The sequence below is a fragment of the Metopolophium dirhodum genome, chromosome 3 (genome assembly GCF_019925205.1).
Source record: "Metopolophium dirhodum isolate CAU chromosome 3, ASM1992520v1, whole genome shotgun sequence".
In the NCBI taxonomy this organism is placed as follows: domain Eukaryota; kingdom Metazoa; phylum Arthropoda; class Insecta; order Hemiptera; family Aphididae; genus Metopolophium; species Metopolophium dirhodum.
In genome coordinates, this window is record NC_083562.1 from 41,403,895 (window position 1) to 41,421,451 (window position 17,557).

Genomic DNA, 17,557 nt, shown 5'->3' on the forward strand with positions numbered 1-17,557 from the left:
TGGTATAGGTACGAATGTACGATTGTTTCTTGCTCATTATTTAAATTATTTAAATTGAAACCGCAAACATGTGGCAACAATAACCAATAATAACTGACAACTAAAGCTATAATAGTCGCCTGTAATATTCGTTGCTAAAATATATTGTCCCTCTAATAATGTAATCCGTAGTAAATCGTTTGAAAGAGCACAAGGTAATGGAATAACACATGTTTTCAAGAAGTTTTTCGATCATCGGTTTATTTTCTGTACTAATGGGTTCCTATTCTAAATAAAATATATCAATAAAAAAATAATAATAAAAATCGAACATAATAATACAGTATAACAAGCAAAATACGTAGGTACATAGATACGTGTATAATAGTATATATATACTGATAAACAATAAATACGAACCTATACGTAATTTCATTGTCAAAGTATAATATTTATAGCTACGACTTCGTTGTTATTATAATAATTTATAAATTACATTTATAATAATATATAAAAGTAATTATAATAAGTATTAGTCTATCTATCTATAAACATCAACGACATATAATTTAAAATTTAATAATATGGTAATAATACCGAGCTCGAAAAAAAAAACATAAGAAAATATCATACTTAAATACTATACAATAAATAATAGTAAGTAAAATATGTAAGCTTTACGCAGAATCACTACTACACGCCTACGTATTATTTTGACAAGATTTAACTATTCTGGTTTTAAATTTAAATTTTTAGAACAAAACAATAAAATTTAAATAAAAAATAATAATAATAAGATCTAATAAAAATGGTGTTTTTATACAACAATCTAAACAATAATCAAATAATCTATATGCTACAGATATACATAAAGTATTTTTTAATATTACAATAATGATTTAAGTTTGTATTTACTGTTTCTTCCGATTTTCGACATTTCCATCTACATATTACAATATGTCAATATACAAATTTAACTTTTTAAAACGAGGTAAACATGTTATATGTAAATATTTCGGTTTTATATGTATATATATATTATATATATATATATATATAAAAATACTAATTAACACTAAATACTCAAAATAACACTAGTTGAATTCCGTTCAATAAAAAAGTAGAAAAAAGACATTTATCTAATGCACAACATTTGTCTATTAGCGATAGCATTGGCTAATTAATCAGATTGAAATACAAATAGAGGACCACATCTACTCAAATCATGACCTATTTTCTAAAATAAATAGAATAAAAATTTGTCTAAAAATGTTTAACAATTGTATATTATATTAATTAAAATGCAATTATTAATAACAAAACAAATTAGTAAAAAGAAAATTATAAACTATAATATAACGAATTAAGAAAACTTTATACAAACAGCATAAACAAAAACAAAAGTCAATTTACTTGCTTTTGCTCGATGTTGAATTATTTTATGAGCTAAAAAAAAATATATAACATTATCCTAATTATTGCGAAAGGTAAAGGTGAGTCCATTTCAGTATATCTGTGATTGTCTCTTATAACATTTTATTTTAAATTTAAAATTATTTTCTTATAATACACATTCGATTTACTACCTTGGTGTTCAAAAATTACTCTAAAAAAATCTTAAAGATATGATATATAATATTATCCAAAAAAAAGGAATACTAAACATTTTTGTAATTTTGTCTTTATCATAAACGATTTGAAGTAACTAATCTACCCTGTGAATACATAAGTGTTGAAGTGTGGCATTTAAGGTATGTATGAAGTGTGTGTGTGTGTGTGTGTGTGTGTGTGTGTGTGTGTGTGTGTGTATGTGTGTCTGTGTATGTGTGTCTGTGTGTTTGTGTGTGTGTGGGCGTGTGTGAGTCTGTGTTTTATACTTTTATGATTTGTCATACATGTTTGTGTTTATATAGTGAGAAGTATAGAGAAAAAGAGAAACTGAAATATTGACAGAAAACCCGGGTCATACAGTGGTTCCCATTTAAATTGCACTTTTCATATTACACAACGGTCGTACACTGTTAGTTAACTTGTAAAAACTAGTAAAAAATGATTAACAACAACAATAACAACAACAGCGTAAGAGCTATAATAAATAGATTGCGAAAATGTAGTATAATTTTAAAACTTATTGCCTACAAATAAAATATAAAAAGTACCTACCTATGGAATGTAAAAAGATAAAATAACACAAAATTCAACTAAAAAAAAATATATCACATAAAAGCGTTTTTGTTTGCTTAGTTGCTGGACCAAATTGCTTCAGTTGACTAGTGAAATTATAAAAAAAGAGAAAATGTACGAAGAAAATCAAATCATAATACAATAATAATAATAATAATAATAATAATATTAATAACTTTCCATAAAAAAAACAAAATTGATTTTTAGTTATTTTTACCATACAGTAATTAAATATTACAAAATATTGCTTAGATTTTTTTTTGTCTTTTTAAACGATTTCAAGATTGTCAATGATGAACACAGTACAAAGACAAAAAAAAAAAAAACATTTTCAGGCCAAATACATCGTTGGTACGTAATATATAGAAAGATAAATGGAGTTCTATTACGATGTATATATAAATATTAAATAATATATAATATTATTTAATAAAACCGATTATATCATAATACTATTATATTATATGAAAATGATGATATTATATCCGCACTCCACTAAGCCATGAACACATTAGGTATGTGATTAAAAAAAAAAAATGCATGATATGAAAATGATTAATATTATTGCAAGAATCCTAACAAGAAACGAGAACGCGTATATTATTCGTTAGGTACTATGTGTAAGATGAAATTTTGATCGTCATTGAATTTCTATAACTATACAATAACTAAAAAGAAGACACTTATCATACAAGATTGTTTCGTTGTACATGTACCCTATGTCATAATGTTTTATTATATATATAATATTTATAAAATGTTTATTTCGATTTACATAGAATTATTCTAATATCAGACGATATAGTGTTTTTTTTTTTTTTTTTTGTATTTTATTGCTCAATAGTGTAGTATAATAATATATAGGTATATATTATGTTATATCTTTGATCGACTTGACGTCAATGATTATATGTTGTAAGTACTCCCGCGCCGACCGGACGAATATTTGGGAGGCGCAAGCAGGTTTCGACAGGGGCGGCTGAAGTACGTTATTCATCGTAAATTTCAAGATTATCTTAACGAAGATATTGTTAAAAAATTATTATTATTATTAATACATTTTTTTTCTGTTTTTGATTGTAAACACGTTTTGTTCGTTTAGGAAGTATTCGATTCGTTTCAAATAAAAAAAACGAAACTTTATAAGTATATATAAAAAAAAACCTGTAACAATAAAATAGAAAGATAATAATTCAGCCTTGATGCAAGTCCTCTTCGCACTTGGGTATGTCGAATATTTCGGCGAATAACGGTGGCAACTTCAGCATGTGCCAATTTAACCTGAACCACTCGAGGTACGAAACGTGTCGGGCACCAATGGTTCGTAGTTCGGGCAGTTTCGACAGCACCGTTTGAGCCAAATTTTTATCTCCTCCGTGACCTTTGCTTAGCTAAAAATTTGAAAACATAATAATATTAGGTATATTATATATTTATATATCTTCCTTCAAGCTTCTTTATCGTTTGGGGCGGTGGTTGGAACAGTGGTCTGCGATATAAGACAATTAGTATCAATTATTTCCGTATAATACTAATAATTAATATTGTCATCGAATTTATACTTGTTACCATGTCAAGCAGCAGTGTAACATGCGGGGTGTACCATTTTACTGTATGGCTGTACATAATCCACCTAAGACCTAACCATAGGTGAATATCGAGTATCTACAATTAGTGTGGGGGACTAGGGAGGGCTAATATTTTAATATATACAAATATTTAAGTATGACTATGATCAATGCGTCGTGAATTTTTTTTTGCGTTGTGGTAGACATTATTGATAAGTGATAGGAGCTTCGACCTCCAAGTTAAATATTTAATGCCCACGCTTTTCGTTACTTCCATAATTTTTCTGGTAGGAGGGAGGGGGTAAAATCGATACGTTACATTTGCGTACATTATACCCTGTGGCCTGTAATATGTAGGTATACAATTTAAGAAACGCTGAATTAAAATTGCAGGTATCGACTATTGAGATATTGCTAGCGACTAGCTAGTACTTAATTCCAACAGTGACCACCTGTATACCCAATAAAGTTTGGGTATTGTGGCGATAAATCATATACTCCTGGTTCAGATTAAAAAAGTTCTCCGTATCCATGGACACCAAGTTACTTGATAGTTTTCTTACATTTTACAAATTACAAAATAGCAAAAAAAAAAAATTGTACCACTTTTTATCAATGTAAATAAGTTATTGAAATTGAGCTGCCATTTTAAAAATAATACTATGGATATATTATTATCAATCTCATATGATATGGAAAAGTTGATTTTGGAAAAAATCGATGATAGTTGGTGTCTTTTATTGAACACTTACGATACCTACAGGCTACAGGTACACTGGCCGAGGAGTTAGGAATAAAAATAAGTCCATGGGTGGAAGAGTGATGTTCACTTATGACATGACATTTTCTTCCCCATTGTTCCCATGGGACCACCATGGGACGTTGGCGACGACTCACTTGTAGCTTGAATGCTTCAACGATTCGGTCCTGACTGTGCTGTACGGTTTTTACGTCAGATACGCCTGGCCTGTCTGGCGTTAGCAGCACGATGGCGGCGAATAGACCGACTTCGGTATCCGTCAGCGATAAACCGTTGAAAGATGTCACCAACTGGAACACGTCTGTGGCGAAGTCCACCTACAGATAATACAATGATCTCAGTAAATACAAACAATACGTTGCATGATGGTGATGATTTGATAATAAATTACTGTTTCAATCACTCCTGTCAAAACTCTCAACGAAAATGGAGAGAATTTATTGGCTTTAAAAATGGCGCACAAATGGTAATAGTTTTGATGATTTCTGTGTTATGTTAGAAAATTCTGTTTGTGTTTTGACTTTTATCTTGGTTAAGTAGGTAGGTAGGTATTTAATAAAACAATTGGTCAGAAAAACTAAAAATTTTTAAAAATAAAAATTTTTATTAAATATTTTAAATTGGTGTTGTCTAACCGATTGTGACATGAAGATGAATTTCGTGTTTCAACATTTTCCGACGTCGATATTTTAGGCTATATATACTTTTATAGCAAGCTACGCGTGGATCTGATAACACTATTTCGATCATTATTGTTTTTGAATGGTGATAATTTAAAAAACCCGAAATAATAGCTGAGGTGTATTCGGTTTCCAAGCTATAAAAGTGTTAATGATTTCGTCATAAAAATAAATCATAAAATTATTGATACTATGTATTTAGTATTTTTTCGTGTCTGTATGGTTATCACATGAATGTATTTTATGTCCTGAAATGCAATTACGATTCCATTCAAAGTACTAATCAGGCTGATATAGAATAGACCCAGAATCCAGATAATTAGTGTTCAAAGAAGATAATAGTTTGTGCGTAGGTACATTTATTATATTTCCCCGAAATTATTTTGATAAATCGTTATGAACTTGACATTTTTAAGTAGATCAACATAAATAATTTAATTCAAGCAATACGAATCCACTATAACACAATTACGGGTACTCGTGCTCTTAGCGTAGTAGTATTGTTGATTATTGTCGAATGTCTGCAACACAAATTAATTCCGTCGCTGTTGTGAATGAGTGCATTTTTTTTTTGTCTAATTAACCTTTAGAACATTTATTTTGTTGTTTTATTAAAATACTTCACACATTCCAATTGAATAGCATTACGAAAATGTACATGTCCAGATTTAAGTGAAAAAATTAACATGATTTTCTCCTATTCAGATATTTTGGTGTGAGCCCCAAAATTATACCTATTATAGCACAGACTTTTTTTTTTAAAAGTTTGTCTCTCCCACCCCATCGACCTCGTAATATAAATCTATTATTTCCTTGAGGTTTCTGATGCGTAAATTCACGCTGGTTAAAATATTTTTAAATGCATCTTATTCATAATACATTGTTGTAACTTTGAACTAAGTTTAAACACAAAAGTTCCGAGAACAGCTATATGTAGTATAGCTTAGTCTTTACTATAAAGAATAGTATAATGAAATGTGAATTCTTTTAAAAACGCGATGTTTTGTCATATAATATAGTACATATTGTCCACGAATTTATTCATATTAATTTTAGTGTAAAAAAAACAATTCAGTAGTATTCTGTAGGTTAGGTTAGTACGTTAACCCTAGTACGTTTGTAGAATTAATTGGCAACATTAATTAATCAGATATACGCATGTGTGACGTGTATTATATTATCAGTAAGTAAGTATTTCTGTTTGTAGACATCTTGTGGGGGGAAAACAAACCTATCACTAGTCTCGTTGCATATGATAATTATTGAATAATTATAAAAACATTTCAAATGAAAATCACAATATTCAAAGAAATAAAATCGATAGTTTAATTTATTGGTATACCTATAATATAGGTCCTATATGTTCGGTTTGAAGGTGTTTGCGAGAGTGCTTGCTAACAGGAGATTTTATGTTGTCGCCCTTATCACTAAATAATCATAAACTTTTTATAAGCTAGTTTAGTATAAAGATTAAAGATATATTATATCGCCAATATAATATAGACTATAGATACTTAACAAAAATGGATACGATCGGAAAATGGAAATTATAATATTATGCATTTTGTGTAAAAATGTGTTTGTCATTATACCCAAATGGTGCACCCAATTCCATTTGAATATACACCAAATTTAATACTACCGTTTACATAGATCTATATAATATATTCGTTGTAAAATGAAATCTAAAACATTATACGAGTGCACTGTGCACACAACATCATCGTCAAAGGCTCTAAACTTCCATGTAAATATCTATGTTTGAGACATCCGTAAATATTTAAGTATAGGTACTTGTTAAAAATACTTTCAAAATGTATTTCAAATATGAATTTAAATATCTTCAAAAAATATTTCAAACACCTTTAAGTACCTACTTGAAGAGAGCTTGAGAGCTTCTCAAGACCAGAATTTGTCCAGTTAAACTTATTTTGGTACATAAATATTTACATACGATAGTATTTTTTATTTGAGTGGAGTCAATGCCAACAGACAAATTTCCATAGAATTTAGCAAAAGTATACAACCTAGGGATTTTTTTAGCATTTTGTATTTTGAAATATATAACCAGAAAATAGGTTTGTTTTATACGTATACTTGAATGTTGTTCAATGAAAAAATACATGGGACATTCGACGAGATCATAGATTAAACGTATACGTATAATATGCTTATAATCTTAAAAAATTATAATATTTAACACATATTATATCGTATATAGTTAGATATTGTATACGGGGAAACACTTGGGAGACAGAAAAGCATCATCGGTGAGTAGACGGTTTCCCCGCGATCTTGACAGTGGATGTAGGTACATAATATTATAATGTCAACTAAAATGCTTACGTCGTAAATGAGTTCCAGCTGCTGTCGTGTGATGAATGTGCCGTCGTAGAAGGTGAGCGAAAGGTCCGTGGCCAACCTGGACACGTAGCACAGCCATAGTTCGAAAAATCCCACTTTAATGAGAATTAGCTGATCGTCTTGGCTGAGGTCTACGAAACCTAAAAACGAACAGTCAAACACAAACGGCGTATGATTAGTACTCATGCCGGCAGGAACAAGCTCGTAGGTATAAAATACAAGTTCAACGTTATTATAAGCATCGTGTGTACCTATAATCTATATATTAAATTATAACTAATTATCTTTTTATATTTAGATATTATTTTACTTAAAGTAAATGCTATTATCTCGAAAATTTTCTTCGCTTAAAATTTGGTAATAACTTATAAGTTATAGGTATTTGAACTCTAATAAAGTAATACCTACCTAATATTGACCTAGATGCCACAATTTTAAAATTGTATATAGTAGTATTTCAATACAGTGCCCGTTAGATGGACAGAGACAATATGTCAGTATACACGGTATAACAGAATGAACTCACAAAATATGTTATCAACCATAACAAAGATTAAAATAAAATTTGTTTTAGATAGTTAATTAATTACATTTGACAGTTGTTTTTTCTCTAGACTCTGTATTCAGGAATATAAGGTATTTTTTATTTTTTTTATTAGATTATATCTTCAGTGACTGAGATCATTAGCCTGCAGACGGTTGGTAGGGTTTGTACGGTGAGGTTGGAATGGTTGGTACGGTTGAAACGGTTGTATTAATGTATTATCCTCTCCTTAAGTTGCTTTCAATCGGTTGCAAATATAAGTTTCATAAAAGTTGAATCTCTTTTCAGTCACGTTGAACCTAACCACTGAGAACATGACATTAGTTAGTACACGCAGTTGCAGTTGTAAGTCGCTTTGATGAGAACGCCTAATAAAATCTTTGATGAGACACACACGTAAGGTAGTTACTAAAGGAAAATAATATTTTCTTACCCGGCACTCTTTTTGCGAACTCCACTACCCTCTGCACGGTGGGCGTAATGTGTGCGGCCAATTGTTGCCACAGCCATATTTTTTGCTGTTCCTCGCTGTCTGCTGTTGATGATGCCACCTCTGGGCTGGAGCATCCCTGGGCGGGCTTCACATGCAAAACAATTACGAAATAATTAGTCAATACATACAACAGCCATAATTTACATAATATTATAATAAAACTATAAACCTACAATATTTGCCTTTACTTTATTACATTTCATTTCTTACGTAAAATATAACAAAATATTCGTGTTACAGTAAATTTGATTGAAAAAACGAAAGAAACAATTAATGTTTGAAAGGAAATCAATAAAACGATATATTTTATTATAAGATCGGTTAAATAGTATAATGTTTACAGAATATTCATTATTAAAACTGTACAACGTAAATAGGTTCTACTTATTTTCATTAAAGGCATTAATTAAATGCCTTTACGACGCGGCTACGATGCGGCAGCAAACAGTTATCATGACTATATTTATTTTATATTAAATAATATTTTCCCTTTTATCTCAACAAAAAAATTCTTCACTAATTTAATTACATACTACAACATGAGGACACAAAAAAAAGATAATGTTCTACGATTTTTAATTAAAATAATCACATCATGTTATGTGACCTTCATATCTTCTATTCTGAATTCAACATTTTATGAATTCTGCTTATTTTATTATAAATCACTATATTGCGCGTAGGCAAAACATTTTATTTAATTTTATATTTTACAACTTCCCTTTATAATCACATAGTTGTATTTGGAAAAACACTTAAAAAACTATTTAATAAAGATAAGTAAACAATAACGATTTTAATTTCATATAATTATAATAATAATCTTTATTTTATGATATTATCTTGGAAAATAATAATATAAAATATAATAAAAGATTATTGATACTCGAGTGAAATTATTTCTTATGTTTTACTTGCATTAAAACTCGATTTAAGGATATGGAACTAATATATAGGTACTACGCATCAGAAAATGTTTGGCAAAATATGATAAACTGTTTTAATTTCTTGTATTCGTCCAATTTAAATTCAAAATGAATATGTCCTTCGCTTTCAAAAATCTAAAAACAAATATACGCTCTGATGATTATTGAAAATTAAAATCTATACGCCTGTTTCAATGCGATACAATATCATTGTGTTATCTGGTACATCAGTATAATTTAAATGCAAACCAGAAAAATTCGAAAAAAATTCAAAAAGTGTGTAAATGGATTCTTTGTGAAAAAAACAAATTATGTGATGATAGACATGGCACAGATGCGATTATTCTCGCACATGCACATCGTTCAGCCTTTAAGAACACGTCTAGATTCCAATAATAGTCCATCTTAACGTATTACGTATACTTATGCTAGTATGTTATAATCCTTAGGATAGCCATTATTTCTGGGAATTATAAGAAGTCGGAACGAATGATAAAAATATTACATACTTCATTGTTCGGAACAACTTCAGATGCTATGTATTGGTAGGAAGGGGGAGGGCTACTATTTCCACAGGAGCGACGAAACTACATTGGCTTTATAAATTATAATGATGTTTGTTATTATTTTTTTCCAATAAGTATAATAATTGTATATTCACTATTAGGAGCATATGGAGTTACAAAAGTTTCTTACAGCCCCGCAATAAAGTCGAGAAATAATTGGATACAGATTGTTTTTGTGCTCTCAGAGTTGGTTTTCTGGAATTTGTGGGAAAAAACGGTGAATTCGATGACGAATCATTCTGGAACTAATCTTGTTTGATGATCATTGACATTATTGACAATTCGTAAGATTTGATACATTATAATGTTATACTTTGCCTCCCCCGGCAGAAAAAATTCCCAGCTCCGGTTTCATCAGCTCAGGCCTCAGGCCGACAAAATATACACAAAGAATTCAAATACAAAACTTTATTAAGTATTATTTGAAATGTTATAAAACATACCTAATCATTATTCTCAAATTTTAACCATTAGTTAATCATAATATAGAATATTTTTTACCAACACTGTACAATATACATAACTTTGTTACCTATTCAAAGATTTTTTAGGAAACATTGTTCAAAATAATTTTAACCCTAGTATTATGATTTATGTACCTATATTAATTATGCAAATAAATTACTGAAAATATGTACTTAAAATGATATATTTGCCACTCTTTAAACTTAATTATCATTATTTTTAAGGAGAGGGTCTCTCGGTTTTCATAAATTCACGAATAATAATAATTATGTATCGTAAGAAATAATTACAGGAGATGCCACGGGTTTCCGGAGCAGTGTCCTGGTCAGCTCGTCCGTGTAATCGCAGTTGGTCAGGTGCGCTTGCGATATGGCTGCGATCACGTCGTACGATATGGACACGCTGCCACCGTTGGTCTCGATCACTGCGGCCGGTCCGGTGCCGGTCATGATAGGGTCAGCCGTGACCGGTGCACTGCCGCCGATCCCTATGGCCACTGCGGCCGCTACGGCTGCGGCCGCGTTCGCAGCGACTGTCGTCGTGGTCGCCGTCGTGGTGGTCACCTGAACGGCCGCCGCCGCCATCGAATCGGCGGCTGACACGGTCTTCGACTCCGACTCGAGTTGTTCACGAGACCTCTTCGGCACTCTTCCGTACCGAACGGCTGAAAAAAAAAACACACACATCACTATAAGTAAATGGTATATTAAATATCGATCCAATAAGCCGCTCATCTGAATATTAAATACTTGTGACTACCTAATTAACTTCTGGTTTGAAATTCAATTTTTATGTATATTGAAGTACTCTGAAAAATATTCTGTTTTGGAATATGAAATTAAAATTATATGTTGTCATTTAAAAATGTAAGAACTTGAAAAGTTATAACAATAAACAACTTGTAAAAAATTGAATTTTTTCAAAAATGTTGTTTTACAATGGCATCAGTTAAAACTTTTTGAAATATTAAGTGTATAGATGTATTTAAATTTATCACTTATCATCTGTATAGTGATAAGTACCAAGACGTAACAACAGTTATAAATTAATTAATATATTTCTAATTTCTATGTAGATAATGTACGAGTATGAAATTTTGTTTTGAGTAGGTACTAAGAATTATGCAACAAGCCAACTTGCATTCTTATTTATTATTAAATTAGAGATATTCTTATATAACCTAAGTTAAGTAATATTATATTAATATGTATATTGTATGGTTATACTTGAATGACATTTTAATTATAATTTATTAAAAAGAATTTGACAATATTAACATATTTATTTTTCGTGAGTTTGACGGAGTAGTGCTTTCTTTTTGCAAAAATTGATATTTTTAGTAACATTTTATTTTTAAACGGTGTAAAAAAATCAAAGCTCTGTTCAATTATTTTTATTTATAGTTTTAAACATTTTACAACACGATGATTATAATATACATTGTTATTTTTTACAATAAATACGACTCTATTAGAGGTGTTACAAATGTGTGACTCCCTCCTCATGTAATTATTCTTGTTATTTGTCTGTTAATTGTTATTACTTTTACTTATTGTACCTTGTATAGATTGTAATTCTTCTAATAAAAGCCAAATTTAAAAAAAAAAAAAAATACGACTCTTAGTAATATTAATAATAATATCATAATATGGGTTCCCTGCGATTTCTCCTGAACGTATACAGCACACAACGTGCGGCGATGTCTAGATATTGCCTATGCCATTGTTGAGTGAGGAATATTTTTATCACTCAAAAAATACATTTTAATAATAATATAAGCAATAATTATTGTCATTGCCAGTTTCTCTAACCGGCTTACACGCTTCACTCGGAGTTTACCGTTTATAGTTTATACAGTTCACGCAAAATTGTATAGCAGCCAGCAGGATAGTAGTGTAAAGTGTTATGGAAGATGTATTTATACAGAGTATACTATACATAATATCACACTATGTATATAATAGTATGTAGTGTATACGGCAATAGGCTACGATGTATGATTGATTTGAGCAATATTGTGCCATTTTTGTATGTGATATCGGTCTTTCTATTTTGTACGATGTCAGGTGGTGTTTGTGTGGTAATGGAAAACGCCTTTATACTATTTACTATAGGTACAGAGTGATTCACCAATCATACACACCACCATTTTTCCTTGAATAAAATATTTATTCAAATTCTGACTTTTAGAATTGTTAAGTATACAATACTTAAACGTCTTCAACACCATATTTTCAAATACATGTATTTTTTATCCCATTTAACATATTTTTTTCAAATGCAAACCACTTTTTTTTATTGTAAATTATATTGTTATTATTTTAATTTTATTTTAAACTAAGTTATTCCCGTCGTCTGGGAAATATTTGAATTTTTTGGTGACAGCTTAGGACATATTATAATTTTGTGTTCATTATTTGCAAATCCTAGTCCAAACGTGAACTATATCATCCATACTGAGAAAATCATGATGGCAGACCAATACGATGAAACAATGCAGCAATAATTTAACGTCACCATCATGCATTTATGTCAGCAGCAGACCAACTATACGGATAAGATTAACCCATGATACCAATATACAAGAACGAAGACGTCATCAATTACAAAACGGGCGACTTTTTGGTGGAATTGTTCGGCGCTGCAGTCTCCTGGGCACTCTTCCGATTTAACAGAATGGCTAGTCACATCCCGACGTCCAAGTATTCAGCTACTACCCCGTCGCCGGTCATCTATGGTGCGGCCCGTCCACGCGGCAGTTCGGACGATTCGCAGGGCTGCACCAGATATTACCGGCGACGCGGTAGTGGCCAAAGACTTGGATGTTGGGATGCGGCCGAGAAATCGGAAGAGTGCGGAGAAATGAAAGGTCTGATCTGTCAGACATCTATACTGTTCAGACGAAAACGCAGATAACAGGCATGTCTCCATGGCGTGGAAGTTGCCATTGCTGTTGTTGCCGATGGGAATACCGGCCAGCAGACTCCCGTCCCTCATTCCTCGGACGAAGAACACCAGACAAGACGGCGGTGACCTGGGGAGTGGTACGTGAAAGAGCACGCACTGTGTCCGGGGTGGTAAGTCACTCTATGCGTTCTCTGCAGGACGTTTGCCGACATGCGACGGTACCAGAGCAATGCGACGATGACTGAGTGCACGAAGACGACTAGTAACGACGGCGGCGACGGAGATGACAAAGCACGACGGGTGAGCGAGGAGCTATGAACACGAACGTCAGCGTCGTTGGACCCACGGACATATTTTTTAACGTTTCCTTGACGCGGCAACGGATGCAGACACGCCGGAGTCAGGTTGCCGGGACGAAAACCAGGGAAAGTATCAGGACCGCGATGCGTTGCGGTGCGGATTCTCTCCCTTTTTCGACTCCTCGGCGCGGCAATGGAAGACGCAGACGTGGTAGAGTTGGGGGCGAAAATCACAGAGAGTACTAGGACAACGGTGCGTTGTGATGCGGTTTACCGATTCCACAAGTACCAATGGTTGTCTTCGCTCGCTAAGTGTTTTTGATCACCGTTAACGTCGTCACAACAGTCTCGTCTACAGCACTTGCACATCGTATTCGCGTACTAGTCGCTCGCTGTCAACCTCCCCGTCGCGGTCAGGTCTTGCCCTCCGTCACGATGGTTGTCATCCATGAGCAAACCCTGCATCGAATACACTCGTCCACCCGTATGACCGGTCGTGAAAACGTATAGAGGTCACCAGTGGACACTTCGCTATCACGTACGACGTACCACTCCTCTATAAGCTGCTTATTGTGTCTTGTCTGATGTATTTGTTTGTAGGCCATTTTTTGGTCAAAACTTTAAAAATCTTATACGTTTTCATAAATTTGTTTGAAATATTTAACTTTTGTTAATCTATAATACATTTTAAATCGTTCACTAAAACAAGATATTTTTCCCCATCAACCTTAGTAAAATATTGTTCTACGTTTTGAATCTGTGCCACTCGATTTGGTGCTTGGCGAAGCTGTGTAGGTTTGTTTCTGCGCAGGCGTATTAATAATTTCGTCTTCATGGTCGTGAATTATTTATAATAAAAATGATAATGATTATCATAACAATGCTAATGATAATAACAATATACTAATGAGTAAATGAGTTTTAATAATAAAATGATTTATGATGTACACGGGTATATATGTGTACTAAGGTATACATTAGTCCGTGATAATGTATTATCGTGCAAACCACACTGCATCAGCAATCCTTGGTGAGGAAACAAATTGGAACGAGAGACCTAATAACCTAACGTGTGCATTTTATTTCCTATATCGATCGGTTGGCGCCGCCAGAAGAGTATAACAAATAGTAACTACTAACTGGTAACTAATAACTAATAAGTATACACTATATACCTAAATAGTAGCAGATCGAGAATTTTTTTTTGAGGGGAGTGGGGACATTGTTTTTTTTTAAAGATTTAAATACTTAAAACCGGCCCAACTTATCAACTTAGATGCTAGGCCAATGGGGGCCCTCTGTCCCCCTTAAATCTGCCACTGTACCTAAATATATAATTATTTACAACGTGCGGTGTTATTATAATAGTGGACGCATATACTATATATCCCGATATTCGTACAGCTGAAGATGTAGTTTTGAAAAAAAATTCTTTTGGAACGAACGAATGATGTGATAAAATAGTAATAATATGGACAACGATGGATATTGAATTTCTGTAAAGAGACGTCGATGACGTGTTATATATAGGGGCATGTAGAGTAATATAATATATGTGAACGTTTCTCAATGACAATAGTATACACTATATTTATATATTCTCCGTAAATATATTTTTCTGTGTATATTCTCTTTTGCGATTACTTGTGTGTACACTTTTTCAGAGTTGTCATCGACAGTTGTAGGTATAGGTATAATATAATATTATACACTTTTACTACTCAAACGTGTATATCCGATACGGTTGATTAAACGAAAGACGCAATAATCGCCGAGAATATCGAGATGATGGTGCAGCGCAGTGCAATAGATATACGTCATAATAATATGTTACTGTCGCATGCGTTTGTGTATGTTTTTTTTATGCATTACTGTGAATTTATAATATAGTAGTGGTTTATTTTGTGAAGGGTGGTGTTGTCGTAGGAGTGGACCAAGTAGGTACTTGAAAATATATAATTTATTATACTTACATTTTCAACGCGTACCCTTCATATAGTTTTTCTAAAAGACGAATATAAGTTTTGAATAACGCTTATTTTTAGATTATACCTATGTACGGTTATACATAACTATATGGTTGTTTTCTTTATAGTGTTTTTTCTGAACCTGCATCAGTTTTTATGCACTAACGACCATCGGTTATAATTTATAATTAATAAAAATATCGGATACGATCCATAAAATTTTGATTTTAATAATTATAACATAAAAGTTCAAATTATTGCTGAATTGGTTATTTTCTCGATAAATATTATATCAATATATTTGCTCATAAAAATATAATTAGGCGCATGCTATCTGCTGGAATACAAAAAATATCAGGGATTTAAGGATTTTTAACGGTTTTACGTATAAAGACGTTATAGTAGATATAGTGATAGCCATATAATGTTTAGTTAGACTTTTATTTTGCTTACTATGTACTATGTAGTATGTTTAATTTATTTCTTTTTAAAATTGGCACCTAAAAATGTCTTCTAATAATTAATATAAATCATAGTATAGGTAGTAAACCTGGGAATTCAATTATAATATTATATTTGAGAGCCAAGGGCATTGTGCATAATATAATAATAATGAACAAAGATGAAATAATCTCTTACAGTTTATGGGTCGACATAAAAATTCATTTTATTTAATAAAAATGACCATCTATTGAATTATCATTCATCTATTTCAAAATATTACATAGAATTATTTTTTCTCGAATTCGGATTTATATTATAAGTTTAAGAGATAAAAAATAAATAATAACATAATATTTCATTATTTATCCAAAAAAATGAGAATAGGGCTTTCAATAGTGAAACAAAGAAAGAAAAGAGCTCTATTCATAATTTATTATATTATTTGATAAAAGAAATGTACGAGGAGTTTATTGTTTTTAATACTACAAGCATATAGTATATATATATTTTTTTTTTCCATTATAATATTATTATAATCCTACTAACAATATGTTCACATAATAATAATAAAAACAAATATAATATTACAGTAAAAAAAGGGGATTTTTATCACGTGTTCATATTACCCGCGGATACTGGTAATATTACAAAATTGAGAATACCTACTTATAATTGTTAACTGTCATGATTTTAATTATAAAATATGTATATGCGCTAGACTCGAACCGGTCGAATAGTGCAAAAAAACACACACATGTACAATATATATAAGACTATATAACTGTTAGTTTTGTAAAAAGTTGATTCTCCATATAACAACTTATCCAAACGTCATGTGGTTTTTTTAAATTTATAGATCACTTTATGGAAAAGGTCTTACGTAGGTACAGTTTCATTGACCCAACTCCCGTCCCTAGACAATTGAACGACAAAATTGGAATACATTCATGGCGCTATATGTCCGATTCTTACGACTTTAAAAAAAAAAAATGTTTATGAAACCATTTACGCAACTATATTAAAAATCCGTTGTTTGCATTTTTTTGTTTATTTTTTCATGGGCAGAGATATATTTGAACCAATTTTTTTCATGAGGTTAGATATTACACTTAAACCGAAATACGCCAAGTGATGAAATTCCATCCCGTCGTTGGTGGAGGGTTGCCTGGTTGTGCATCTTTTTAATATTTGTATTTTTCCACAAATCCATGTGCCAGATACTATAATATTAATAGTGGTAGCACACGCAGGATTTTTGTTGAGGGGTTACCTATATATGCTAATAATTATTTTCCCGAAATTACATGCTAAAGGTACCGGTACTAGTGGAGGGATACTAGAAATACATTTTTATGAAGGAAGACATATGTGGAGAGGTGGTTATGACCCCCCCCCCCCACTTCCCCATATA

General features: G+C 31.5%; 1 protein-coding gene across 2 annotated transcripts in view; it reads right to left on the reverse strand.

Moving 5' to 3' along the window:
* Positions 1 to 1,742: 1,742 nt before the first annotated feature.
* The window catches only part of LOC132940769 (ecdysone-induced protein 78C-like), a 67,404-nt gene continuing 51,589 nt past the window's right edge, over positions 1,743 to 17,557 (reverse strand). For both annotated transcript variants that reach the window (XM_061008508.1, XM_061008507.1), the window contains 5 exons: positions 10,820 to 11,193; positions 8,513 to 8,657; positions 7,518 to 7,675; positions 4,629 to 4,808; positions 1,743 to 3,554 (listed from right to left, as the gene is read on the reverse strand). In XM_061008508.1, coding sequence (XP_060864491.1) covers positions 3,357 to 3,554; positions 4,629 to 4,808; positions 7,518 to 7,675; positions 8,513 to 8,657; positions 10,820 to 11,193 — 1,055 coding nt within the window. In that variant the 3' untranslated portion in view covers positions 1,743 to 3,356. The remainder of the gene's footprint in view (positions 3,555 to 4,628; positions 4,809 to 7,517; positions 7,676 to 8,512; positions 8,658 to 10,819; positions 11,194 to 17,557) is intronic.